Raw genomic sequence first — 26,556 nt, 5'->3', positions numbered from 1 at the left:
TCTCAAATTAAATTGTTTCATCAAATTTTTTTCCTTAAAACTGAAACAAATTTATTTCCAATAATCCACTTAACTCACTGGTGACCTCCTGTTCGATGTCAATTCTAAAAACAACTAAAACTTTCACAAGGATGAGATACAAAAGAGCAGAACAAGATACGAATGGATGGATTTAACTACCGCAGTTATCTGCAACATCATAAACCTAAGGTATGGTTTTCTAAGCACCCCAGCTACACTACTTGTAGATTTTCTACGTGAAAACAACCCTGCCATGGAGGAAACGGCACTTGAGCAAAATGTTTCGGGCATTCTGAAGATGTGTCATAAGAGATATGCATCAAGGTCCACAACCCTTTCCCAACAGACCCACTCACCTGTCCACCATTCACTTCAGGGCCAAGGTCACCCTGCACCATTTCTGCAGGTACAAAACTGATGTTGTCTCCTTCCTGTACGACGACGTATGTCTGGCCTGTGCCTGTTACTACACCTGTGAAAAGAATAAAAATGCTGAACTAGTAAATCAAGGCAAAACTATAAGGCTTTTCAAATTGCTCCTCAATATTGTTTATTTATAATATTTACCACACAATATATAAAATTTATGTTATTATTAGCCCTTTTACCCCCAGGCAATTTGGAACTTTCCAACCCCTAACCCCCAGGGGCTATTTTTTTCAAGCACATTTTGCAGTATATATTTTTTTTAAATTGCTCTAACAGCCTTAATTTTTGTCATAGAGAGGTCAGGTTGGTCTCATTCTCTTGGAGAATGCCTGAAGTTTCTCAAAAAATTATCAAAAATATGCAAAAAAAAAAAAAAAAAAAAAAAAAAAAATGTAAATAGCACTTTTTTGCAGGGACCTACCGGTACGTCCATGGGGGTAAAGGGATGAGTTTTGTGAAACGTACCAGTACGTCCATTGGGGGTAAGAGTTAAGTAAGTTGCCGTAATCTAATAACTACTTTCATTATGTTAACAGATAAATTAGCTTTATTACAAAATGCATGCCAAAGTGAAACAAAGCCATCGCCTATAGCAGTACACTCATTGTCACATGCATTCACAGTCCGAAGACAAAGACTAAATTTGTCACCAAACTGAAGGTTCCACACAACATACAATCAAAACTAGTACTTTTAAAAGTTCAACCTAGCAGCAAATGTCTTTTATGTTGAACAGGCTAATATGTCTTTTTAAAGTTTATATATGAAATATCTGTTTTGATGCTGTTACCGTTTTTAAAATATTTTAATAATTATTAATAAATTCTCATATCGCTTATTTCCTTTCCTCACTGGGCTACTTTTCCCCGTTGGAGCCCTTAGGCTTACAGCATCTTGCTTTTCCAACTAGGGTTGTAGCCTACCTTGCGCTTTACTTCCACATTTTTCTCTATATATCTTTCATACTTCTCTACACTATTACTCTGCAGCCATTCTTCAAAAGCCCTCTTTTTCTCTTCCACTTTTACCTTCACTCCTTCATTCCACCATTCACTGCCCTTCCTCATGCTGCCTCCAACAAACTTCTTGCCACACACACCACTTGCAATCCCAACAAAATTTTCCTTTACTAACTTACACTCCTCCTCTAAATTACCAGTTTCTCTTACTCTCACTTCGTCATATGCCATTTTCAACCTTTCCTGATATTTACTTTTTAACCCCTGTTTTATTAGCTCTTCAACCCTCACTAGCTCCCTTTTACATCCACCTACTCTATTCCCCCACTCTTTTGCTACAACTAACTTTCCTTCCACCAAAAAATGATCAAACATACCGTTAGCCATACCCCTAAACACGTGCACGTCTTTCAATCTTCCAAACATTCTTTTAGTTATGCTGTTACTGTTTTTAAAATATTTTAATAATTATTAATAAATTCTCATATCGTTTATTTCCTTATTTCCTTTCCTCACTGGGCTACTTTATTCCATTGGAGCCCTTAGGCTTACAGCATCTTGCTTTTTCAACTAGGGTTGTAGCTTAGCTAATAATAATACAATGATGTGCAATTTTGAACTTACACTGTCCCTCAACCATCTGTAACGTCTGTTCCGAGCCATTGTCTGCTGTCTGCAATATAGCTTGTCCTGAAGAAAGGGCTTGTTGCAATTCTTCCAGGGTTGTAGGGGCTGCTTCTTGCTGCTGTTGTTGTTGGGACTGATCGTCGCCTACCGTTTCCTCCGTTGCCTGCTGAACCTGTTGACGCTGAACGACCTGTCCTTGCTGTACGACCTAAGAGTCGGTGGTGACGAGAGGGATTACAATCTACGTTGCAAAAAACATTTACTGTTATCTATCATTATGCTAAGGGTTATCTGAACAAAATATATTCCCTTTTAACTTTAAAGGGTAATATATGCAGTATATTTACCCATTACATCACAACAATATTACGGTTATAAAAAAAAATTTACCCATTTCCAGCATAACAGTAAAATCAAAAGGACACAATGTCAATACATGTGGCACAAAGAACACATGATTAACCAGATTAACCATTGCTACATAAAGAATCAATATTTGTTCCCTTCCACTTGAAAAACAGTGGTCCAATTAGATAAATATGGCTTCAAACTGTTGGAACCTAGGTTTATGTCTACTTTAGGCTCCACACCCTTTAAATAAGTGGCCCTGAGACTATATAATGAGCTTCCGTGGAACATTCGAATGATTAAGACATTGAGGCTTTCAAGAGGAAACTGAAGACTTTATTTCATGAGTCTTGTGACAGTGATGATGGGAACGGAAAAGCAGCCATCAAAGTAAAAGTAAAGTAAGTAAATTACAAGTAAAGTAAGTAAATTACAAGTAAAGTAAGTAAATTACAAGTAAAGTAAGTAAATTACAAGTAAAGTAAGTAAATTACAAGTAAAGTAAGTAAACTACAGTAGTTCGAGAGCACGTACCTGCTGTACTGTCTGCGTAGGTTGTGCCTGTTGTACGGTTTGCGCATGATGTGTTGTTTGTTGTTGCGCCACCTGTTGTGCACCAAGTCCTTGTACTTTAGCCATGTTCCCTTGTTGGTCTACAGTCCCTGAAACAGCAGCATTAAAATTACATTCACGAATGGATACGAAGCGCACTAAATGACAAGTAAAATCTAAAGTTTCATTTCAAAGCATAATAGTTAGAGAAAAAATGTAAAATAAGCAAATATAAGTATTCATAAATGTATAAAAATAGAATAGCCAGGCATTAATTTTTTTTTTTTTGCATATTTTGGAAAACTTCATGAGAAACATCTGGCATTTTCCAAAAGAATGAGACCAACCTGACCTCTTTATGACAAAAATCAAGGTTGTTAGAGCAATTTAAAAAATATAGGCTATATTGCAAAATGTGCTTGAAAAAAAAAAATGCCTGGGGGTTAAAGGGTTGGAAAGTTCCAAATAGCCTGGGGGTAAAAGGGTTAATACTAGTGATGACAACAACAATTCCTGTAGGTCATATATGATTAAATAGGACTTTGAAATCAAGAGCATGAAAACAAAAATACACCTCCGTATCATATTGCATTTTCTTATTCTAACCTGAAGATAGTACTTAAATAAGATACACCAGTATACGTATACTGTATGAAAGCAAGATACTATAACTTAAATATACAAGAGAAAACATGATATTTTGATTATAAAATAAATTTTTGAATATACTTACCCGGTGAATATATAATAGCTGACGTCTCGGACGGCTCGACAGAAAAACACAAAAACTCGCGAGCGATCGCCATGAAGGTTGCGGGTGTGCCCACTAGCGCCAACTATCGGCCAGATACCGCATATACATGTAAACAGCTCCAGTTCTTCTCATCCCGCTGGGTCTCTATCGGGGAGGAAGGGGGGGCCTTTAATTTATATATTCACCGGGTAAGTATATTCAAAAATTTATTTTATAATCAAAATATCATTTTTAAATATTCAACTTAGCCGGTGAATATATAATAGCTGATTCACACCCATGGTGGTGGGTAGAGACCAGTATTAATACAGTTTATGGCGTATATGCTTAGAGTTTTTGACAGTTATATTATAACAAAACCCAAATAAATATAGGTACCTGGTAAGGAAGCTGACTTTGACGATTACTCTGCCTTGTTAGTCTGCTTTCCTCACGAAGCCCAGCCATCCTCTTAGGATGCTGAAAGACTCCCAGGAGCTGAAGTATCAAGGGCGGCAACCCATACAACAGGACCTGATCAAACCCCTAATCTGGGCGCTCTCAAGAAATGACATTTGACCACCCGCCAAATCAACCAGGATGCGAAAGGCTTCTTAGCCTTCCGTACAACCCAAAAACAAGATTAAAAACATTTCAAGAGACATATTAAAAGGATATTGGAATTAAGGGAATGTAGTGGTAGAACCCTCACCCACTACTGCACTCGCTGCAACGAATGGACCCAGTGTGTAGCAGTCCTCATAAAGAGTCTGGACATCTTTTAAGTAAAATGACGCGAATACCGACTTGCTTCTCCAAAAGGTCGCGTCCATAATACTTCGCAGAGATCTATTTTGCTTAAAGGCCATGGAAGTAGCTATAGCTCTTACTTCGTGTGTCTTAACCTTAAGCAAGCAACGGTCTTTTTCACTCGTGAGAATGAGCCTCTCGGATTAAAAATCTGATAAAATATGACAAAGCATTCTTTGACATAGGTAACGATGGCTTCTTAACTGAGCACCATAAGGCCTCAGATCCACCTCGTAAGGACTTAGTACGAGCTAAGTAGAACTTAAGAGCTCTAACTGGACACAGTACTCTTTCAACTTCGTTGCCTACAATCTCTGACAGGCAAGGTATATCAAATGACTTAGGCCAAGGACGAGAAGGCAGTTCATTTTTGGCCAGGAAACCAAGCTGAAGTGAACATGTGGCTTTATCTGTGGAAAAGCCAGAAAAGCCAATGTTCTTACTGAAGGCATGAATCTCACTGACCCTTTTAGCCGAAGCCAAGCACACTAAGAAAAGTGTCTTGAGGGTGAAGATCCTTCAGGGAGGCTGAATGTAATGGCTCAAACCTGTCTGACATGAGGAACCTTAGGACCACGTCTAAGTTCCATCCAGGAGTTGCCATACGACGTTCCTTAGAGGTCTCGAAAGACTTAAGGAGATCTTGGAGATCTTTATTGTTGGAAAGATCTAAGCCTCTATGTCGAAAGACCGAAGCCAACATGCTCCTGTAGCCCTTAATAGTGGGTGCTGAGAGGGAGCGAACATTTCTCAGATGTAAGAGAAAATCTGCGATTTGGGCTACAGAAGTACTGGAAGAGGACACAGATGCTGACTTGCACCAGTCTCGAAAGACTTCCCACTTCGACTGGTATACTTTGATGGTAGAAGCTCTCCTAGCTCTCGCAATCGCTCTGGCTGCCTCCTTCGAAAAGCCTCGAGCTCTTGAGTCTTTCGATAGTCTGAAGGCAGTCAGACGAAGCACGGGGAGGCTTTGATGAAGATCCTTTACGTGGGGCTGCCGTAAGAGATCTACCCTTAGAGGAAGACTCCTTGGAATGTCTACCAGCCATTGAAGTACCTCTGTGAACCACTTTCTCACGGGCCAGAGGGGAGCAACCAACTTCAACCTTGTCCCTTCGTGAGAGGCGAACTTCTGCAGTACCTTGTTGACTATCTTGAATGGTGGGAATGCATACAAGTCCAGGTGAGACCAGTCCAGTAGAAACGCGTCTGTGTGGATCGCCTCTGGATCTGGGACTGGCGAGCAATAGATTGGGAGCCTTTTGGTCAACGAGGTGGCAAAGAGGTCTATGGTGGGTTGAACCCAAGTCGCCCAAAGACTCTTGCACACGTCCTTGTGGAGGGTCCATTCCGTGGGGATCACCTGACCTCTCCGACTGAGACAGTCTGCCAAGACGTTCAAGTCCCCCTGGATGAATCTTGTCAACAGGGAGATGCCTCGATTTTTTGACCATATGAGGAGGTCCCTTGCGATCACGTACAGCGTGTGGGAGTGAGTGCCTCCTTGCTTGGAGATGTACGCCAAAGCTGTGGTGTTGTCTGAATTGACCTCTACCACTTTGTTTCGAAGAATGCTCTCGAAATTCATCAAGGCCAGGTGGACTGCTAATAGCTCCTTGCCGTTGATGTGCATGCTCTTCTGAACTGAGGTCCAAAGACCCGAGCATTCCCGACCGTCCAGAGTCGCACCCCAACCCAAATCCGACACGTCTGAGAACAACACGTGGTTTGGGTTCTTGACTGCTAGGAACAGACCCTCTCTCAGACTGATGTTGCTGTCCCACCAGTTCAGGCATGCTTTTACTGGTTCGGAGACCGGGATTGATACAGCCTCTAAAGTCTTGCTCTTGTTCCAGTGAGAGTCTAGATGGAACTGGAGAGGGCGAAGGTGAAGTCTCCCTAGCGAGACAAACTGCTCCAGGGATGACAGAGTCCTTACGAGACTCATCCAACTTCTTACTGAACAACGTTCTCTTTTCAGCATGAGTCGGACTTTGAGCAGGGCTTGTTCTATTCGGGTGGCAGACGGAAAAGCCCGAAAAACTAGACTGCGAATCTCCATCCCCAAATATAGAATCGTCTGGGATGGAATCAGTTGGGACTTTTCTAAGTTGACCAAAAGTCCCAACTCCTTTGCCAGACCCAACATCCAGTGTAGATCCTGCAGACAGCGATGACTGGACGATGCTCTGAGAAGCCAGTCGTCCAAGTACAGGGAGGCTCGAATTCCCGATAGATGAAGGAATTTTGCCACATTCCTCATGAGCCTCGTAAACACGAAAGGAGCAGGACTGAGGCCGAAGCACAGTGCTCGAAACTGGTACACCACATTCCTGTAAACAAACCTCAGAAACGGTTGGGAATCCGGGTGTATAGGAATGTGGAAGTACGCATCTCGCAGTTCGAGAGAGACCATTCAGTCTCCCTCTCTGACCGCTGCTAAGACGGACTTCGTGGTCTCCATCGTAAATTTTGTTTTCGTAACAAAAACGTCGAGCGCACTGACGTCTAGCACTGGCCTCCAACCTCCTGTATGCTTTGGGACTAGGAAGAGACGGTTGTAAAACCCCGGTGATTGAAGGTCCGAGACTTTCACCACCGCTCCCTTCTCTAGCAACAGACACACTTCGTGATGTAGAGCTTGTCTCTTTGACTCCTCTCGATACCTGGGAGAGAGGTCTATGGGAACTGTTACTAGAGGAGATCTGCGTACAAAGGGTATTTTGTACCCCTCCTTGAGCAACAGAACAGACTCTTGGTCTGCACCCCTCTTCTCCCAGGCCTGCCAGAAGTTGTTCAGTCTGGCCCCTACCGCTGTCTGAGGACGTGGACAGTCAGACTCTGCCACGGGAGGACTTGGCTCCTCTCCTCTTACCTCTCTTTCCCTCGGCACGAGAGCCTCCCCTGCTGGGAGCTCTGCCACGAAAGGGCGGGATAAACCTAGACGCAGGAGTCTCGATTCTGGGTCTCACAACAAAGGATGAAGAAGGAGCTCCCTTGCGAGCAGAAGAAGCCATCAGGTCATGTGTGTCCTACTGCACAAGCGAAGCCGCAATATCCTTAATCAGCTGTTGTGGAAACAAGCCAGCTGATAAGGGAGCAAAGAGCAGTTCCGATCTTTGACAGGGAGTAACTCCTGCTGAAAGGAAAGAGCAAAGGGTTTCTCTCTTCTTCAAGACTCCCGACGTAAAGGTGGAGGCGAGCTCATTGGAGCCATCGCTGATGGCTTTGTCCATACAAGACATAATAAGTAAGGATACATCTTGGTCAGCAGACGAGATCTTCCTACTTAATGCTCCTAGAGACCAATCTAGAAAGTTAAAAACTTCAAAGGCCCTGTATACACCTTTAAGGAGATGGTCAAGGTCCGAGGAGGACCAACAAATTTTCGAGCGTCTCATGGCCAGGCGACGGGGAGAGTCTACGAGGCTTGAGAAGTCACCCTGGGCAGAGGCAAGGACTCCCAAGCCGAGAACTTCTCCCGTGTCATACCAGACGCTCGATCTAGAAGCTAGCTTAAAAGGTGGGAAGGCGAAGGCCGTCTTCCCCAAACTCCTCCTGGTAACCAACCAGTCGCCTAGAAGACGTAAAGCCCTCTTAGAAGAGCGAGAAAGCACTAGCTTAGTAAAGGCAGGCTTGGTAGCAGCTAAGCCTAGCGCAAACTCAGACGGAGGCGAACAAGGAGCAACAGTAACAAAATGATCTGGGAAAAGATCCTTGAAAATCATCATGATTTTCTTGAAATCCATCGAAGGTTGTACAGCCTTAGGTTCTTCTACATCAGATAAAACGTCCAAAGGATTATCATTAGGAGGAGGATCAGCAACGTTCTCATCTGAAGGAACCTCGTCCGACAACTGATGAGTCTCAAGCAAGGGAGAGACCTGCCTTGGTAGCAATGCTTGACAAGCAGAGTCCACACGCAAAGGAGCATCAGTAGCAGTCCAGGACGATACGTCATGTAACTGCTTAACGGACTGACTAGCAACAACAACAGGAGCGGGAGGACGCTCGACGTCAACTTGAGACTGCCTTGACTGCCTAGATTGAGCAGTTAAAACAACTCTTGACTGCGGTGCTTGACGCTCCACGTCAAAACAAGTCAACTTAGCTGGTTGGCGAACGTCCTGAACGTCAACACAAGCATGCGGCAGCGGCTGAACGTCCACAAGCGGCTGAAAGTCAACACGGGACTGCATCGAGTGAGGCTCTAAGTCACGTGACTGACGCGACTTTGTAACGTCGACGTCAACAGGACGAGCAAAGGCTCGTTTGGGTCTCGAAACCTTGCTCCACGGTTTCTTACGCGAGAAGCCTTCGGATGACGAGGAGAAAACCGCCTCGCTCGTCTTATGGTAGGGGCGGTCTTGACGAGACACGCCCGAAACCATAGAGGGAACGTCTGTTCGTTGGTTAAAGCCTCTCGTCCCCATAAGTCCTACGACATTACTTCTCCCTGGTGCATGGGAGCTTGCAAGAGGTCTCGGACTAGGCGAACGACAAGCACGAACAGACGAACCCTCGGTCGCAACACTGATAACACTTTGCGCACTAATCACTTTATCCCCAGGATTTTCTAATGTGGCACTCTGACACTTTAACACTTTTACATCGGCCATGAGTTGATTACGGTCCGTAGCCAAAGATTCAACTCTCTCGCCCAACGCTTGAATGGCACGCAACATATCCCGCATTGATGGTTCATGAGTGCTAGTAGAGGGTTCAGGAACAACTACTACTGGGGAAGGATTAGGTTCAGGGGCATGGGAGGAGGAAAATTCTAATGATCTAGAGGAACTTCTCCTCACCCTATCTCTCTCTAGCTTACGAGAATACTTATCAAACTCTAGCCAGTCGAATTCCGAAAGTACCACGCACTCATCACACCGATCTCCTAATTGACAGGTTTTACCCCGGCAATTAGAACACACGGTATGTGGGTCGAGAGAGGCCTTTGGAAGACGTTTGTTACAATCCCTAGCATTACATTTACGAAATTGAGGAATTGGAGAAGGGTCAGCCATTTTGAAAAGTCAAAGAAAATCCAAAAACAATCCAAAGTCATCAACAATAAAATCTATCCAAAAAAGAGTTCAAGTTTTAATTGAAGATAAAAACACATGCACTGCGAAAGCTCAAAACCAAAAAGAAGTACTTCACCAAGAATGACGAAAAACTCCAGGTCAACAGCGAGTAATGGAATCAACTTGTCGACAAGACCGACAGAGAAGAACTGGAGCTGTTTACATGTATATGCGGTATCTGGCCGATAGTTGGCGCTGGTGGGCACACCCGCAACCTTCATGGCGATCGCTCGCGAGTTTTTGTGTTTTTCTGTCGAGCCGTCCGAGACGTCAGCTATTATATATTCACCGGCTAAGTTTAATATTTAAAACTGAATATACCCAACATACTGTACTGTACTTTACATATTGAATGCACAAGAAGAAGAAGAAAGTTTCCACAAGAATTTCAGTGGCTCCTCATGCTTATTTCTATCTACCCATCTAATCCAGTGAAAATGAAATCATTAACTGGAAATTATACCAAACAGGTCACTAAGAAGCAGTTTAAATAAACAATCTGTCAAGCCACAGGCATCTAGAAAGGTTAAATCAAGGAGCCACTTTCTTGTTTAGGGCCCCTATTTTGGTCTGACAAATTGATACTGGAACCACTGACTTATTCAGTATCAAATCAAGAAAGTGGAAGAGTTAAGAGGGGTTGGGCATTAAAAACATCAGAAATTAATTAAATAAGTTCCAGATATAGATAGGAGAAGTACAAGAGGAAGGCCAAGGTTTGGGTGGATGGATGGAGTGAAGGAAGCTCTGGGTGATAGGAGGATAGGCATGATAGAGGCAAGAGAGCGTGCTAGAAATAGGAATGAATGGCGAGCGATTGTGACGCAGTTCCGGTAGGCCCTGCTGCTTCCTCCGGTGCCTTAGATGACCGCGGAGGTAGCAGTAGTAAGGGATTCAGCATTATGAAGCTTCATCTGTGGTGGATAATGTGGGAGGGTGGGCTGTGGCACCCTTGCAGTACCAGCTGAACACGGTTGAATCCCTTGTTAGGCTGGGAGGAACGTAGAGAGTAGAGGTCCCCTTGTTTGTTTTGTTTCATTTGTTGATGTCGGCTACCCCCCAAAATTGGGGCGAAGTGCCTTGGTATATGTATGTATGTACAGATATAGAGATGAAACTTGAAGATATATATATATAAACCAAAAAAGGAGGGATAGTAGATGGAAAGACTGCAGGAAAAAAAGAATGATGAGTGTAGACGACAGTCGAAGGGACATCGCCAACTTCAGTGATGTTTACAGCACACCAGGTGAAGTATTCTGTTACAACCAGCGTTCCCATGGGACATTTCTGGTAATATCTGCGGACGAAACAAATTACTGCAGTTGAGGAAATGACAATTCAACATTCAGAGACTCAGCTACCTCACCTATTATGTTGGGCATCACTTTTCGAAACTGTGGACCAGGTTTTTTGGTTTGATTCGTAGAGCCTTTGTCTAATAGGAAAGCATATTTCTTTGTTTCGGCAGCAGTGGCTCCACTCTGCTGTACCGCTTTGGCAGCCGGCGTCTGTGGGGCTGTTTTTGGTGGCTGCTGTACTGTAGTGCTGTACTGGGCATTGGCTGAAATGTACAAGGCCTTGTCACTAACAGTACTTTTCGAGACTGGAAATAAAAAATGGAAACTTAGAAGTCATTGGGATTTTAACTGAAAGCTGGGATAATAGGTCATATTTGCTGGTAATGGAGCAGTAACTCAGGAAACTTTATATATGGGCAAATTGGGATACGAGCATACAAATTATGGAGCATTGCAATGGTCTGTGAGCATAATTTTTCTTAGTATGGACATTTTTTGTTGACAAGTCCTACACCACCCATGCTTTGTTCGTGTGAATTTTACCTATTTTGTTCCGCATTAATGAACAACCACCTCCCTAGATAGGTCCCTACGCAAAAGTTGAACGCAAGCACGTAAAAAAAAGGCAACGAAGTGTCCAGAGAAGAAAATTACAGTCTGTTAATGATAGTGAAATCGTTCGAGAGAGAACTCCCGATATTTTACCAGATTCTCCCTCCAAGCAGTAACCCCCTCCGCATCCTCTCTCGTCTCCTGCACATTTGACAATTCTTCTCAAAAGTTAAGTGCTAGTTAGCAAACATTTCTTCTTTATTGTGAATTATTAATTTGTATTTATATCTAACGTTAGGGGCTATAACTTTAACAATAAGAACATGAAATTAATAAGCATTCATTTCCACTGTAAGGGGTTAGTTTAATAATTACTATTAGAATTTTCTTTAACAAAAGTGAATTTACTTTCTGATAGGAATAATAATTTTAGGATACAGGCATTTTAGGTTGTGAGCTCAACACAAGAACGAATTAAAATCGTATACCGAGGTACCACTGCAACACATTTAAAAAAAAAGGGCAAACCTTGATCGCATAATAATAGAAAATCTCATACCGAAGTGCTTATGAGCATCAACATTCCTCTCCATCTAAAGTTATCACACAACGATGTTAAGCATTTTTTAAATACTGTACTGTATTTACTCGTAAGTGTATTTTTGTCATTCTTTAGTAGATATGTTTATTTTTTAAACTTTTTAAAAGATACTCATTTATAAGTTGCCACGTGAGTTACAGATATGGTCACTAAAACACAAATCATTACCACCTGCTCCTACGCCCATTGACACAAAGGGACTATTAGACTTTGCCACAAATAAGCTAATAATTCCATACTATCAGTTACACTTCCATATTCTTTATTTCCTAAACTTAGCAAAAAAAACAACTACATAATACCATGTTACATAAACCTTAATAAACGAAAAATATTACCAGCATCTGGAAACACAAACTATGAACATATTTCAAAAACACTCAAAAAATGTCATATGCAATTGAAACTCACATTTTGTTTCCTCAGCTGTTGTGAGACCAGCTTCCTCACATTGTGCTGCAATATCTAAGATACCTCTCACCTGCAAAGAAAAAATAAAATCCTATAGTTGGAAAGGGTGAGAACTAAGGCCCAGATATACCTTCTCAAGTGACAAAAGTTGTGAAAAGTAATGAAGCATTATTCTATTCAATTAATACAAGCACTAATGTTGGCTTGTCACAAAAAAACAATAGAGGAATGGTTTATGAAACTCCACACAACAGAAAATCCTAAACTTATTCCAATGATAAAAAAAATCAACCCAAGTTGAATTGTAGAAAAACATAATGGTAAGGTACTGTAATGGAATTAATAATAGAATAAAAAAAACTCACCTGGAGAGCACGGCCTAATCTAAGGAATGCAGCGAGTTGTTCTTGTTCAACCATAACCTTGCCTGTAAGATAAAGCCACTAATTACTAAAACATAGGAAGATAACTGCATTTTCTAGTTTCTATCTACATACTACATTGCCTTGAGGTGAAATAAACTGAAAGGCATCTCTTTGGTTCCTTTCATTGACTTTTATTCCATTCCCTCTCAGGTCCCTTTCTTTAATACATACTGAGGTTCAGTGAGGAGGACAGAGTGGGGGAGATCTTTTAAAGCCTCAATATTTTAGGAATAGAAGACTCTATGGAGGAACCCAATTCAGCTTACAGATTGGGAAATACACACAATTAATTATCATAATACTTAACAAATATTCATATACCTGTGCTTCAAGCCCTAGCTTTCAGTAGAAAGGAAAAGAAAATTAAATCTTTATAAAGATTGCCCATGAGAACATCGCATTTAAAGATGTCATTACTGTGACATTAATAGAGCATGTCTATATATCCCTCAAAGTTTTCCTTACCATAAGCTGGAAAACTACTGTTAACAACAACTTGCATTACAGGTAATACGTTTTGGACAGAGGCGGAGAACGCCTCGTGTTTGAAGAGCTACATTACATCGCCATTGTCTAGTGTGGGGTAATGTTATATACAGTGGAACCTCTACACACGAACGTATCTACATCCGAATTTTCCAACATCCGAAGTAAAATTCGAGCAAATTTTTTACTCTACACCCGAATTTTATTTCGACACACGAAGTAAGCAATTTTCGTCGTACCGGTTGTATGGTTGTATCCGAATTTTTCTACACGCGAAGTACAATTCGAACACGTTCCTACTCTACACCCGAATGTTTTTTTTGACACCCGAAGTAAACAATACAGTGAACCCTCGCTACTTCGCGGTTCGACCATCGCGGATTCACCACTTCGCGGATTTTTTTTCATAACGCATGTATATACATATATCGCGGATTTTCCGGAAATTTCGAAAATACCGCGATGTGACCGATGGTACGAGATTGGAGAAAGTAAGGAAAATTGAATCATGATTGATTTTCAATACAAATGAAACTTTGAGGAGCAACAAAGATATCATTTGTTAGAGAGAGAGAGAGAGAGAGAGAGAGAGAGAGAGAGAGAGGAGAGAGAGAGAGAGAGAGAGAGAGAGAGAGAGAGAGAGAGAGAGAGAGAGGTAGAGAGAGAGAGAGAGTGTGTGTGTGTGTGTGTGTTGATTTAAATGTAATAAACAAAAAAATTTTATAGGTTATAACACATTGGTGATTATGTAATATCAACTGTATACTGTGGACGGTTTGAATAAGTTAAGAAATGGTATAAACGATACTTTGTTAGTGTATTCGTACACTCTCAAGAGCGGCAGCTAGACGTCAGCTGATCTAATCACAGCCAAAAGTAAAACAAAAAGAAGTCAACAATACTCTCGATTTTTAAAACACACCCGAAATTTAAAAACAAAAGTACACGCTTTCTTAATGTGTAATTAACTTGAGTAGCAATTTTCTAAAATAAAATGATGTTTCCCAAAAAATAGTGGTTTGCTGATGAAATCGGATGCCGTATTTTTAGCAACGATTGAAATGGATGTAAACTCGGCATAATTTTTTCGTTTCGTATTTAATTGACACTAAGAAAACTAATTTTAGTTTCTTCATCTATATGTAAGTATTGTATAACACGAAGAGAGAGAGAGAGAGAGAGAGAGAGAGAGAGAGAGAGAGAGAGAGAGAGAGAGAGAGAGAGAGAGAGAGAGAGAAACTAATTCTAGTTTCTTCATCTATATGTAAGTATTGTATAACACGAAGAGAGAGAGAGAGAGAGAGAGAGAGAGAGAGAGAGAGAGAGAGAGAGAGAGAGAGAGAGAGAGAGAGAGAGAGAGAGAATCAGCTGTTGTAATTGAATGCCATGTTTTTGTTTCGTGAGAATTTCATCACCACGACTATAACAACAACATACTGTACTGAACTTTACAGTATTATACAGACTACTGTAATATGATAAAGTAAAATATTTGTAATAACCTATTTTATATGAAATGGGGCTATTTTTTTGGTTTAAAATTTACATTTACGTACGTAAAACATCTCTATCTCTCTCTCTCTCTCTCTCTCGTAAATTGTTTTCCTGCTTTGCTACGTAGGTATGATTTTATATAGATACGGTAAATAATATTTGTAATAACATATTTTATAAAAGCTTTTACTGTAATATCATTATTTATCACTTTCATCATGCGCGTTAAATGCCTTCGTTTGTTTACTGAGCGTACTTTATGACGCCGTCGTTTCAGGGTGCGTCATAAAGAAAAACATTTCATTTGGAAGTCCTAAGAAAAATTAAGTAAAACATTGGTAATAACAAAATCAACATACTGTACTGAATAATCAATATAATCGATGCAAAAACTAACCTATACACAGATGTGTAAATGCGTTTGTTTCTTCATTATGATCAGAGATAAACGTAAACAAAACATTGGTTGCCATTTTTTATCGTGCTTTTGACGTGTTTAGGAAACGCATGATATTAAATCGCCTTTGATATTTGTGCCTGTTTTAGTTTAGGGTACTGTAGTACATGCATTAAGTGTTCTGTACATTAAAGGGTAGTTTGTTAACAGTACTACGTACAAGGGAAGGTTTTAAAAGTCTGAATATACATGTTAAATAAATAGGTAAATATGGTGTCACTACTTCGCGGATTTTCACCAATCGCGGTCGGGTCTGGAACCTATCAACCACGATAAACGAGGGTTCACTGTACTCGTACGCGTAGTCGGTGCTCATAGCGCCTTTAGTGTTCTTTATTTCCGCCGATAGAAGGCAGCACTTCGACCTCGGAGGGACCCTCAATTAGTGCGGCTTGGGTCAGTCCTCTGTGCTCGTCGGCTTCTTGCGGTTGTGCTCTGTGCGTTCTGCTACTAACTCTGTTTTCATCGTGATTTTTTACGTGCATCCATTAACGGTAATTTACATAAAGTATGGGTCCTAAAAGGCTTAGTTTTGCCAGTGGTAGTGGTGAGAAAAGGAAGAAGGAAATGCTTTCTTTAAACGTTAAGCAGGAAATTATTGAAAAACATGAGCGTGGCGTCCGCGTGAGTGAACTTGCTAAACAGTATGGCCGTAATATGTCGACGATCTCTACAATCCTTAAACAGAAGGAAGCTATTAAAGCAGTAAAACCTTCTAAGGGGATCACTATAATTTCAAAACGCCGTAGCCCTATCATAGAAGAGATGGAACGACTTCTGCTAGTGTGGATCAAGGAGAGAGATCATTGGCGACACCATAACCGAGACCGTCATCTGAGAAGGCGCACGCCATCTTTACGGACTTGAAGGAGGACAGCTCTGGGGGTGATGTTCGGGAGAGTTCAACCGAGCCTTCCTCAGATGATTTCAAGGCATCTCGTGGCTGGTTCGAGAAATTTAAGAAATGGTCCGGGATTCATTCAGTTGTTCGCCACGAAGAGGCTGCTAGTGCGGACACAAAGGCTGCAGCTGACTTTGTCAAGAACTTCGAAAAGATCGTGCAGGAAGAAGGCTACGTATAGCAGCAAGTGTTTAATTGTGATGAAACCGGGCGTTTTGGAAGAAGATGCCGAGTCAAACCTACATCACCGCCGAAGAGAAGAAATTGCCTGGGCATAAGCCAATGAAGGATCGGTTGACTCTTGCCCTATGTGCCAACGCTAGCGGGGACTTTAAAGTCAAGCCCTTACTGGTTTACCATTCAGAGAACCCTAGGGCCTTTAAGGCACACAACGTCGATAAGGATCAGCTTCATGTTTTCTGGCGATCCAACTCGAAGGCCTGGGTCACTAGGCAATTCTTTGTGCAATGGGTTAACCAAGTTTTCGGCCCTTCTGTGAAGAAGTATCTTCATGAACAGAAATTGCCTTTAAAGTGCCTGCTATGCCTTGACAATGCACCCGCTCACCCCCCCCCCCGACCTTGAAGATGAAATCTTCGATGAATTTAAGTTCATAAAGGTGCTGTATCTTCCACCGAATACCACCTCTATCCTCCAGCCCATGGACCAGCAAGTCATCTCTAATTTTAAGAAGCTGCACACCAAGCACTTATTTAAGCAGTGCTTTAATGTAACGCAAAGCACCAACTTAACTTTGCGTGAATTTTGGAGGAGCCTCTTCAACATTGTGCACTGCTTGAAGATCATAGATCAGGCTTGGGTGGGATTAACTCAACGGACCCTCAATTCTGCCTGGAAGAAGCTGTGGCCTGATGCAGTTTCTTCCCGAGATTTCAAAGGTTTTGACCCTGAACCTGAACCCGTAGTGGGTGCAGCGGAAGCCGTAGAGGAAATCGTCTCCCTTGGCAAGTCCATGGGTCTGGAGGTCGACGCAGATGACGTTACGGAACTCGTCGCCACATCACGACGAACTTACCACGGATGAGCTCAAGGAACTTCATGCTATGTCTGAGCACATGAGTGATGACGAGGAAGGGAGCGAGGAGGTAGAACATGTGTTAGGTTCGGCGCATATAAAAGAGGTGTTAGGAAAATATCAAGACGTAGTCGACTTCATCGACAAATACCATCCAAAGAAATTGCAGGTTTGTCGTGTAGTTCGCAGTTCGATGATGTTTGCTTAACTCACTTTCGAAACATTCTGAAAAGCCGTACCAAGCAATTATCTATTGATAATTTCTTTAAAAAAACTGCGAAGCGAACTTGTGATTAAGAGGATGTAAGTGATTCGAAGAAAACGGCAAAGAATGAAGCGTTAGAAAGTGAAACAAAGAAAACGGAAAAGTTTAGCGAAAGAAATTCAGTCAATTTTAAGTGTAGAGAGTGAAATTGATTAAAAATGATATTTTGATTATAAAATAAATTTTTGAATATACTTACCCGGTGAATATATAATAGCTGACGTCTCGGACGGCTCGACAGAAACACAAAAACTTGCGAGCGATCGCCATGAAGGTTGCGGGTGTGCCCACCAGCGCCGACTATCGGCCAGATACCGCATATACATGTAAACAGCCTCAGTTCTTCTCATTCCGCTGGGTCTCTATCGGGGAGGAAGGGGGGGCCTATAATTTATATATTCACCGGGAAAGTATATTCAAAAATTTATCTTATAATCAAAATATCATTTTTAAATATTAAACTTAGCCGGTGAATATATAATAGCTGATTCACACCCAGGGTGGTGGGTAGAGACCAGTATTAATACAATATAGGCGTATATGCTTAGTTTTTAACAGTTATATCATAACAAAACCCAAATAAATATAGGTACCTGGTAAGGAAGCTGACTCTGACGATTACTCTGCCTTGTTAGTCCGCTTTCCTCACGAAGCCCAGCCAACCTCTCAGGATGCTGAAAGACTCCCAGGAGCTGAAGTATCCAGGGCGACAACCCATACAACAGGACCTCATCAAAACCCTTAATCTGGGCGCTCTCAAGAAATGACATTTGATCACCCGCCAAATCAAAAAGGATGCGAAAGGCTTCTTAGCCTTCCGTACAACCCAAAACAAGATTGAAAACATTTCAAGAGAAGATTAAAAGGATATTGGAATTAAGGGAATGTAGTGGTAGAACCCTCACCCACTACTGCACTCGCTGCAACAAATGGACCCAGTGTGTAGCAGTCCTCATAAAGAGTCTGGACGTCTTTTAAGTAAAATGAAGCGAACACCGACTTGCTCCTCCAAAAGGTCGCGTCCATAATACTTCGTAGAGATCTGTTTTGCTTAAAGGCCACGGAAGTTGCTATAGCTCTTACTTCGTGCGTCTTGACCTTAAGCAAGCAACGATCTTTTTCACTCAAATGAGAATGAGCCTCTCGGATTAAAAATCTAATAAATACGATAGAGCATTTTAAACATAGGTAATGATGGCTTCTTAACTGAGCACCACAAGTCCTCAGATCCACCTCGTAAGGATTTTGTATAAGCTAAATAAATCTTAAGAGCTCTGACTGGACAAAGTACTCTTTCAAGCTCGTTGCCTACGATCTCTGACAGGCAAGGTATATCAAACGACTTAGGCAAGGACGAGAAGGCAGTTCATTTTTGGCCAAGAAACCAAGCTGAAGTGAACATGTGGCTTTATCTGTAGAACAGCCGATGTTCCTACTGAAGGCATGGATCTCACTGACCCTTTTAGGCCGAAGCCAAGCACACTAAGAAAAGTGTCTTGAGGGTGAGATCCTTCAGGGAGGCTGAATGTAATGGCTCAAACCTGTCGGACATTAGGAACCTTAGGACCACGTCTAAGTTCCATCCAGGAGTTGCCATACGACGCTCCTTAGAGGTCTCGAAGGACTTAAGGAGATCTTGGAGATCTTTATTATTGGAAAGATCTAAGCCTCTATGTCTGAACACAGAAGCCAACATGCTCCTGTAGCCCTTAATAGTGGGCGCCGAGAGGGAGCGAACATTTCTCAGATGTAAGAGAAAGTCTGCAATTTGGGCTACAGAGGTACTGGAAGAGGAAATGGATGATGACTTGCACCAGTCTCTAAAGACTTCCCACTTCGACTGTATACCTTGATGGTAGAAGCTCTCCTAGCTCTCGCAATCGCTCTGGCTGCCTCCTTCGAAAAACCTCGAGCTCTTGAGAGTCTTTCGATAGTCTGAAGGCAGTCAGACGAAGCGCGGGGAGGCTTTGATGAAGATCCCTTACGTGGGGCTGCCGTAAGAGATCCATCCTTAAAGGAAGACTCCTTGGGACTCGACCAGCCCATTGAAGTACCTCTGTGAACCACTCTCTCGCGGGCCAGAGGGGAGCAACCAACGTCAACCTTGTCCCTTCGTGAGAGGCGAACTTCTGCAGTACCTTGTTGATGATCTTGACCGGTGGGAATGCGTACGCGTCCAGGTGAGACCAGTCCAGTAGAAACGCATCTATGTGGGTCGCCTCTGGATCTGGGACTGGAGAGCAATAGGTCGGGAGCCTTTTGGTCAACGAGGTGGCAAAGAGGTCTATGGAGGGTTGAACCCAAGTCACCCAAAGACTCTTGCACACATCCTTTTGGAGGGTCCATTCTGTGGGGATCACCTGACCTCTCCGACTGAGACAGTCCTGCCAAGACGTTCAAGTCCCCCTGGATGAATCTTGTCAACAGGGAGATGCCTCGATTTTTTTACCAGATGAGGTCCCTTGCGATAACGAACAGTGTGTGGAGTGAGTGCCTCCTTGCTTGGAGATGTACGCCAATGCTGTGGTTTTGTCTGAATTGACTTCTACCACTTTGTTTCGAAGAATGCTCTCGAAACTCATCAAGGCCAAGTGAACCGCTAACAACTCCTTGCCGTTGATGTGCATGCTCTTCTGATCCCGACGTCCAAAGACCCGAACATTCCCGACCGTCCAGAGTCGCTCCCCAACCCAAATCGACGCGTCTGAGAACAACACGTGGTTTGGGTTCTTGACTGCCAGGGACAGACCCTCTCGCAGACTTATGTTGCTGTCCCACCAGTTCAGGCATGCTTTTACTGGCTCGGAGACCGGGATTGACACAGCTTCCAAAGTCTTGCTCTTGTTCCAGTGTGAGTCTAGATGGAACTGGGAGAGGGGCGAGAGTGAAGTCTCCCTAGTGAGACAAATTGCTCCAGGGATGACAGAGTCCCTAAGAGGCTCATCCAACTTCTTACTGAGCAACGGTCTTTTTTCAGCATAAGGCGGACTTTGAGCAGGGGCTTGCTCTATCCGGGTGGCAGACGGAAAAGCCCGAAAAACTAGACTGCGAATCTCCATCCCCAAATAGAGAATAGTCTGGGATGGATTCAGTTGAGACTTTTCTAAGTTCACCAACAGTCCCAACTCCTTTGCCAGACCCAACGTCCAGTGAAGGTCCTGCAGACAGCGATGACCGGGACGATGCTCTGAGAAGCCAGTCGTCTAAGTACAGGGAGGCTCGAATTCCCGATAAATGAAGGAATTTTTGCCACATTCCTCATGAGCCTCGTAACAAGAGAGGAGCAGGGCTGAGGCCGAAGCACAGTGCTCGAAACTGGTACACCAACATTCCTGTAAACAAACCTCAGATACGGTTGAGAATCTGGGTGAATAGGAATGTGGAAGTACGCATCCTGCAGGTCGAGAGAGACCATCCAGTCTCCCTTTCTGACCGCTGCTAAGACGGACTTCGTGGTCTCCATCGTAAATTTTGGTTTTTATAACTAAAAATGTTGAGCTCACTGACGTCCAGCACTGGCCTCCAACCTCCCGTATGTTTTGGGACTAGGAAGAGACGGTTGTAAAACCCCGGTGATTGAAGGTCCGAGACTTTCACCACCGCTCCCTTCTCTAGTAACAGAGACACCTGCTGTTGTAGAGCTTGTCTTCTTGACTCCTCTCGATACCTGGAGAGAGGTCTAAAGGAACTGTTACTAGAGGCGGTCTGCGTACAAAAGGTATTTTGTACCCCTCCTTGAGCAACAACACAGACCTTGGTCTGCAACCCTCTTCTCCCAGGCCTGCCAGAAGCTGTTCAGTCTGGCCCCTAACCGCTGTCTGAGGACGTGGGCAGTCAGACTCTTCCACGGGAGGACTTGGATCCTCTCCTCTTGCCTCTCTTTCCCTCGGCACGAGCGCCTCCCCTGCTGGGGGCTCTGCCACGAAAGGGCGGGATAAATCTAGTCGCTGGGGTATCGACCTTGGGCCTCACGACATAAGACGACGAAGGAGCTCCCTTGCGAGCAGAAGTAGCCATCAGGTCGTGTGTATCCTTCTGCACAAGCGAAGCCGCAATGTCCTTGATCAGCTGTTGAGGAAACAAGGCAGCTGACAAGGGGGCAAAGAGAAGCTCCGACCTCTGACAGGGAGTAACTCCTGCTGAAAGGAATGAGCAAAGAGTTTCCCTCTTCTTCAGGACTCCAGACGTAAAGGTGGCGGCGAGCTCATTGGAGCCATCGCGGATGGCTTTGTCCATACAAGACATAATAAGTACGGAAACATCCTGGTCGGCAGACGAGATCTTCCTGCTTAATGTTCCTAGAGACCAATCTAAAAAGTTAAAAACTTCGAAGGCCCTGAAAACCCCTTTAAGGAGATGGTCAAGGTCCGAGGCGGACCAACAAACTTTAGAGGCGTCTCATGGCCAGGCGACGGGGAGAGTCTACGAGGCTTGAGAAGTCACCATGGGCAGAGGCAGGGACTCCCCAAGCCGAGAACTTCTCCCGTGTCATACCAGACGCTCGCTCTATTAGCTAGTTTAAAAGGAGGGTAGGCAAAGGCCGTCTTCCCCAAACTCCTCCTGGTAACCAACCAGTCGCCCAGCAAGCGTAAAGCCCTCTTAGAAGAGCGCGAGAGCACTAGCTTAGTAAAAGAAGGCTTCGCAGCAGCTAAGCCTAGCGCAAACTCTGACGGAGGCGAACGAGGAGCGGAAGTAACAAAATGGTCTGGGAAAAGATCCTTAAAAATCATCATGATTTTCTAAAGTCCATCGAAGGTTGAGCAGCCTAGGCCTCCTTCTACGTCTGATAAAACATCCAAAGGAATATCAGTAGGCGAGGATCAGCAACATCCTCATCTGAAGGAACCTCGTCCGACAATTGATGAGTCTCAAGAAAGGGAGAGACCTGCCGCGGTGGCAATGCTTGACAAGCAAGTCCACACGCAAAGGAGCAGCAGAAGTAGTCGAGGCTACGTCATGTCGCTGCTGAAAGGACTGACCAGCAACAACAACAGGAGCTGATGGCGCTCGACGTCAAGTCGAGACTGCCTTGACTGCCTAGACTGAGCTGTCAAAACAACCCTTGACTGCGGTGCTTGACGCTCAACGTCAAAACAAGGCAACTGAGCTGGTTGGCGAACGTCCTGAACGTCAACACGAGACTGCGGCAGCGGCTAACGTCAACACGAGACTGCGGCAGCGGCTGAAAGTCAACACGGGACTGCATCGAGTGAGGCTCCAAATCACGTGACTGTCGTGACAAACTACCGACATCACGCTTCGTAACGTCAAAAGGACGAGTAAAAGGCTCGTTTGGGCGGCTGACGGCCAGAGTCTCGATCAGCGTAACGGCGAGGATCATCGTGAACCTGCTCAACGGTATACTCCTCCATAAGGGAGGCAAGCTTATTCTGCATATCCTGCAGGACAACCCATTTAGGATCAACGGGAGTCGGTACGGGCCGAGACGATGGTAACGTCTGTGACGGCAAAACATTGCTCTTACTGAGACTCTCGGAGCCCGTGTTACGCTTACGCTTAATCGGAGAACAGTCTTCCGACGACTGCAAAGGGTCAGAGCTGTCCCAATGGCTACAGCCAGGACGCTGGACCTGTCCTGAAGGGACTGACTTCCGCTTTAAGGGTCTAGAAACTTTGCTCGAAGGTTTCTTTTGCGAGAAGCCTTTGGATGACGAGAGAAAACAGCCTCGCTCGTCTTATGGTAGGGGCGATCTTGACGAGACACGCCCAATACCGCAGAGGGAACGTCTGTTCGTTGGTTAAAGCCTCTCGTCCCCCTTAAGTTCTACGACATTACTTCTCCCTGGTGCAGGGGAGCCTGAAAGAGGTCTCGGACTAGGTGAACGACAAGCACGAACAGACGAACCCTCGGTTGCAACACTAAAAACACTTTGCGCACTAATCACTTTATCCCCACGATTTTCTAATGTGGCACTCTGACACTTTAACACATTCACATCCGCCATGAGTTGAATACGGTCCGATGCTAACGACAACTCTCTCGCCCAAAGCTTAATGGCAAGCAACATACCCGCATGAATGGTTCATGAGTGCTAGTAGAGGGTTCAGGAACAACTACTACAAGGGAAGGATTAGGTTCAGGGGCATAGGAGGAGGAAAAATCCAACGACCTAGAGGAGCTTCTCCTCCACCCTATCTCTCCCAAGCTTACAAGAATATTTATCAAACTCTAGCCAGTCGAATTCGAAAGTACCACGCACTCATCACACCGATCTCCTAATTGCAGGTTTTACCCCGGCAATTAGAACACACGGTATGTGGGTCGAGAGAGGCCTTGGGAAGACGTTTGTTACAATCCCTAGCATTACATTTACGAAATTTAGGTCCAGGGATAGGAGAGGGGGTCAGCCATTTTGAAAAGTCAAAGAAAATCCAAAAACAATCCAAAGTCATCAACAATAAAATCTATCCAAAAAAGGGTTCAAGAGTTTTAATTGAAGAGAAAAACACCTGTCACTGCGAAAGCTCAAACCAAAAAGAAGTACTTCACCCAAGAATGACGAAAACTCCAGGTCAACAGCGAGCGGAATCAACTTGCGACAAGACCGACAGAGAAGAACTGAGGCTGTTTACATGTATATGCGGTATCTGGCCAATAGTCGGCGCTGGTGGGCACACCCGCAACCTTCATGGCGATCGCTCGCGAGTTTTTGTGTTTCTGTCGAGCCGTCCGAGACGTCAGCTATATATATTCACCGGCTAAGTTTAATATTTAAAATTACGTAATCATCAAAAAGAAAAAAGAATATGTAAAAAAAAAAAAAAAAAAATAAGCTAACTTATGTTAAAGTTCACTTAGTGTAAGTTAGAATAGTTACGGTAGTGTACGTTTATCATAGTTAACCTCTCTACCTCCTCGCCGCCCATCCATCTCCTCTCTGCGTAGCAAGACTAACAACACCTGCGCTGGAGTTTCTAAAATAAAGTGACGCTAAAAACCCGTTTCTTACTTAACATTTTTGCTAATTCTTCTTATTTACATGTCTATTATCTAATTTAGTGTGCATTATTCTCATATGAAAATTATGTGTAGCAGTTTATTAAGAAGTTATCATAGGTTTTTGGGCTCAACCACGGATAATCCTATTTCAATGTATTCTTATGGGAAAATTTCATTTTCTACATCGAAGTTGGTTCTGGAACGGATTAAATTCCTATGTAGAAGTACCCACTGTACTAACGAAAAACAGACTAAAATACCCCTTACACAATTAGAAATAAAGGCTAGAATCGCAGACTTCGTTTGTTAGCTGAGGAAAGTAGGAGGTGGGGCTGATACCAGGAGAGGAGAAAGTGAAATTTCCCGAGTACATATACTCTTTCGTAAGATAGGATATACGAGTTATTAAATTAATTTTAATCTCAATATGGTTTACATTTGTAAATGAGGTATCTGTACGACACTTCTGCATCACCTGGCATGTTTTTGACGTATAACATAGCGAAGGGGTTAAGGGACCTAAGAAGGAGGCTTAGTTCCCAAGGATCGCATGTCTGGTCCAAACTTCAGATGGGAGCAGATAGTTTCCATAAAGAGAAATCAAGTCCCTTTAAATTAAAAACTTTGCTCAAAGCCGAGCGGTAGTCTTTTATCGTAGTAACTGAAAAGAACACTAACAAGTCAGCAATTAGGGGGAACAGTAGCTTTGAGTGGAGCAATATCCCACCTACAAGGGAAAGTTGACCACTTGGTCTGGTAGACAACTGCGACCGACTTCAAAGTATCCACAAAGTTGTTTCGGCAATTAGTCCTGAAATGCCTTTCTTTCAGGAGATGCAGGATAGTCTCCAGCTGTGAAGAGACAGGCAGTGGACAGCCTCGTGGAAGTTTCTACTCGTGGTTGACGCAGCAGGTTTGGCCATTCTGGAAGTTCTCATGAAATTTCCATGAGAAGATCTAGCAGGTCAGAATACCACTTCACCTGTAGCCACTTTGGGGTTACTATTATTAGTAAAAGAAAAAGAGGGCTTTTGAAGAATGGCTGCAGAGTAATAGTATAGAGAAGTATGAAAAATATAGAGAGAAAAAGGGGGAAGTAAAGCGCAAGGTACGTGAGGCAAAGAGGGCAGCTGACCTGAGGTGGGGTCAGGGACTGGGTCAGTCATATGAAGAGAATAAGAAGAAGTTTTGGAAAGAAGTGAAGAGAGTAAGGAAGGCTGGCGCAAGAAATTGAAGAGACAGTGAAAGATGGAAATGGAAGGTTGTTAAAAGGAGAGGAGGCAAGGAAAGGTGGGCGGAATATTTTGAAAAGTTTGGAGAATGTTGAGGATGATAGGGAGGGCAGATATAATTGCTGTTCCAGGTGTTGAGTGCCAGTGATGGGAGATGAGAATGAGAGAGAGATTACAATAGAGGAAGTGAGGAGAGCACTAGATGAAACGAGAGTAGGAAAAGCACTGGTATGGATGGTGTGAAAGCTGAGATGTTGAGGAAGGGGGTGTGACTGTACTTGAATGGTTGGTGAGATTGTTTAATGTGTGTTTTGTGTTGTCAATGGTACCAGTAGATTGGGTCTGTGCATGTATTGTAACCACTATATAAGGGTAAGGGAGATGTGCATGAGTGTTGTAATTCAAGAGGTATTAGTTTGTTGAGTGATAGTTGGAAAAGTGTATGGTAGAGTACTGATTAATAGGATTAAGGATAAAACAGAGAATGCAATCTTGGAAGTACAGGGTGGTTCTAGAAGAGGTAGGGGTTGTACGAATCAGATTTTTACAGTTAGGCAGATATGCGAGAAATATTTAGCAAAAGGTAAGGAGGTGTATGTTGCATTTATGGATCTGGAGAAAGCATATGATAGAGTTGATAGGGAAGCAATGTGAATGTGATGAGGTTATATGGAGTTGGTGGAAGGTTGTTGCAAGCAGTGAAAAGTTTCTACAAAGGTAGTAAAGCATGTGTTAGAATAGGAAATGAAGTGAGCGATTGGTTTCCGGTGAGAGTGGGGCTGAGACAGGGATGTGTGATGTCGCCGTGGTTGTTTAACTTGTATGTTGATGGAGTGGTGAGAGAGGTGAATGCTCGAGTGCTTGGACG

General features: G+C 43.4%; 1 protein-coding gene across 2 annotated transcripts in view; it reads right to left on the bottom strand.

The window, feature by feature from the left end:
* Positions 1–12,857, bottom strand: part of LOC137648907 (transcription initiation factor IIA subunit 1-like) — a 57,953-nt gene extending 45,096 nt beyond the window's left edge. For both annotated transcript variants that reach the window (XM_068382080.1, XM_068382079.1), the window contains exons 1-6: positions 12,797–12,857; positions 12,432–12,501; positions 10,936–11,172; positions 2,919–3,046; positions 2,034–2,244; positions 378–493 (exon numbers count right to left, since the gene is read on the bottom strand). In XM_068382080.1, the coding sequence (XP_068238181.1) occupies positions 378–493; positions 2,034–2,244; positions 2,919–3,046; positions 10,936–11,172; positions 12,432–12,501; positions 12,797–12,850 (816 nt within the window). In that variant the 5' untranslated portion in view covers positions 12,851–12,857. The remainder of the gene's footprint in view (positions 1–377; positions 494–2,033; positions 2,245–2,918; positions 3,047–10,935; positions 11,173–12,431; positions 12,502–12,796) is intronic.
* Between the last annotated feature and the right edge of the window lie 13,699 nt (positions 12,858–26,556).

This window comes from Palaemon carinicauda, chromosome 10 (assembly GCF_036898095.1).
Source record: "Palaemon carinicauda isolate YSFRI2023 chromosome 10, ASM3689809v2, whole genome shotgun sequence".
Lineage (NCBI taxonomy): Eukaryota > Metazoa > Arthropoda > Malacostraca > Decapoda > Palaemonidae > Palaemon > Palaemon carinicauda.
Note: the sequence above shows the minus strand (reverse complement) of the source record. Positions and strands in the feature narration are given on the sequence as shown.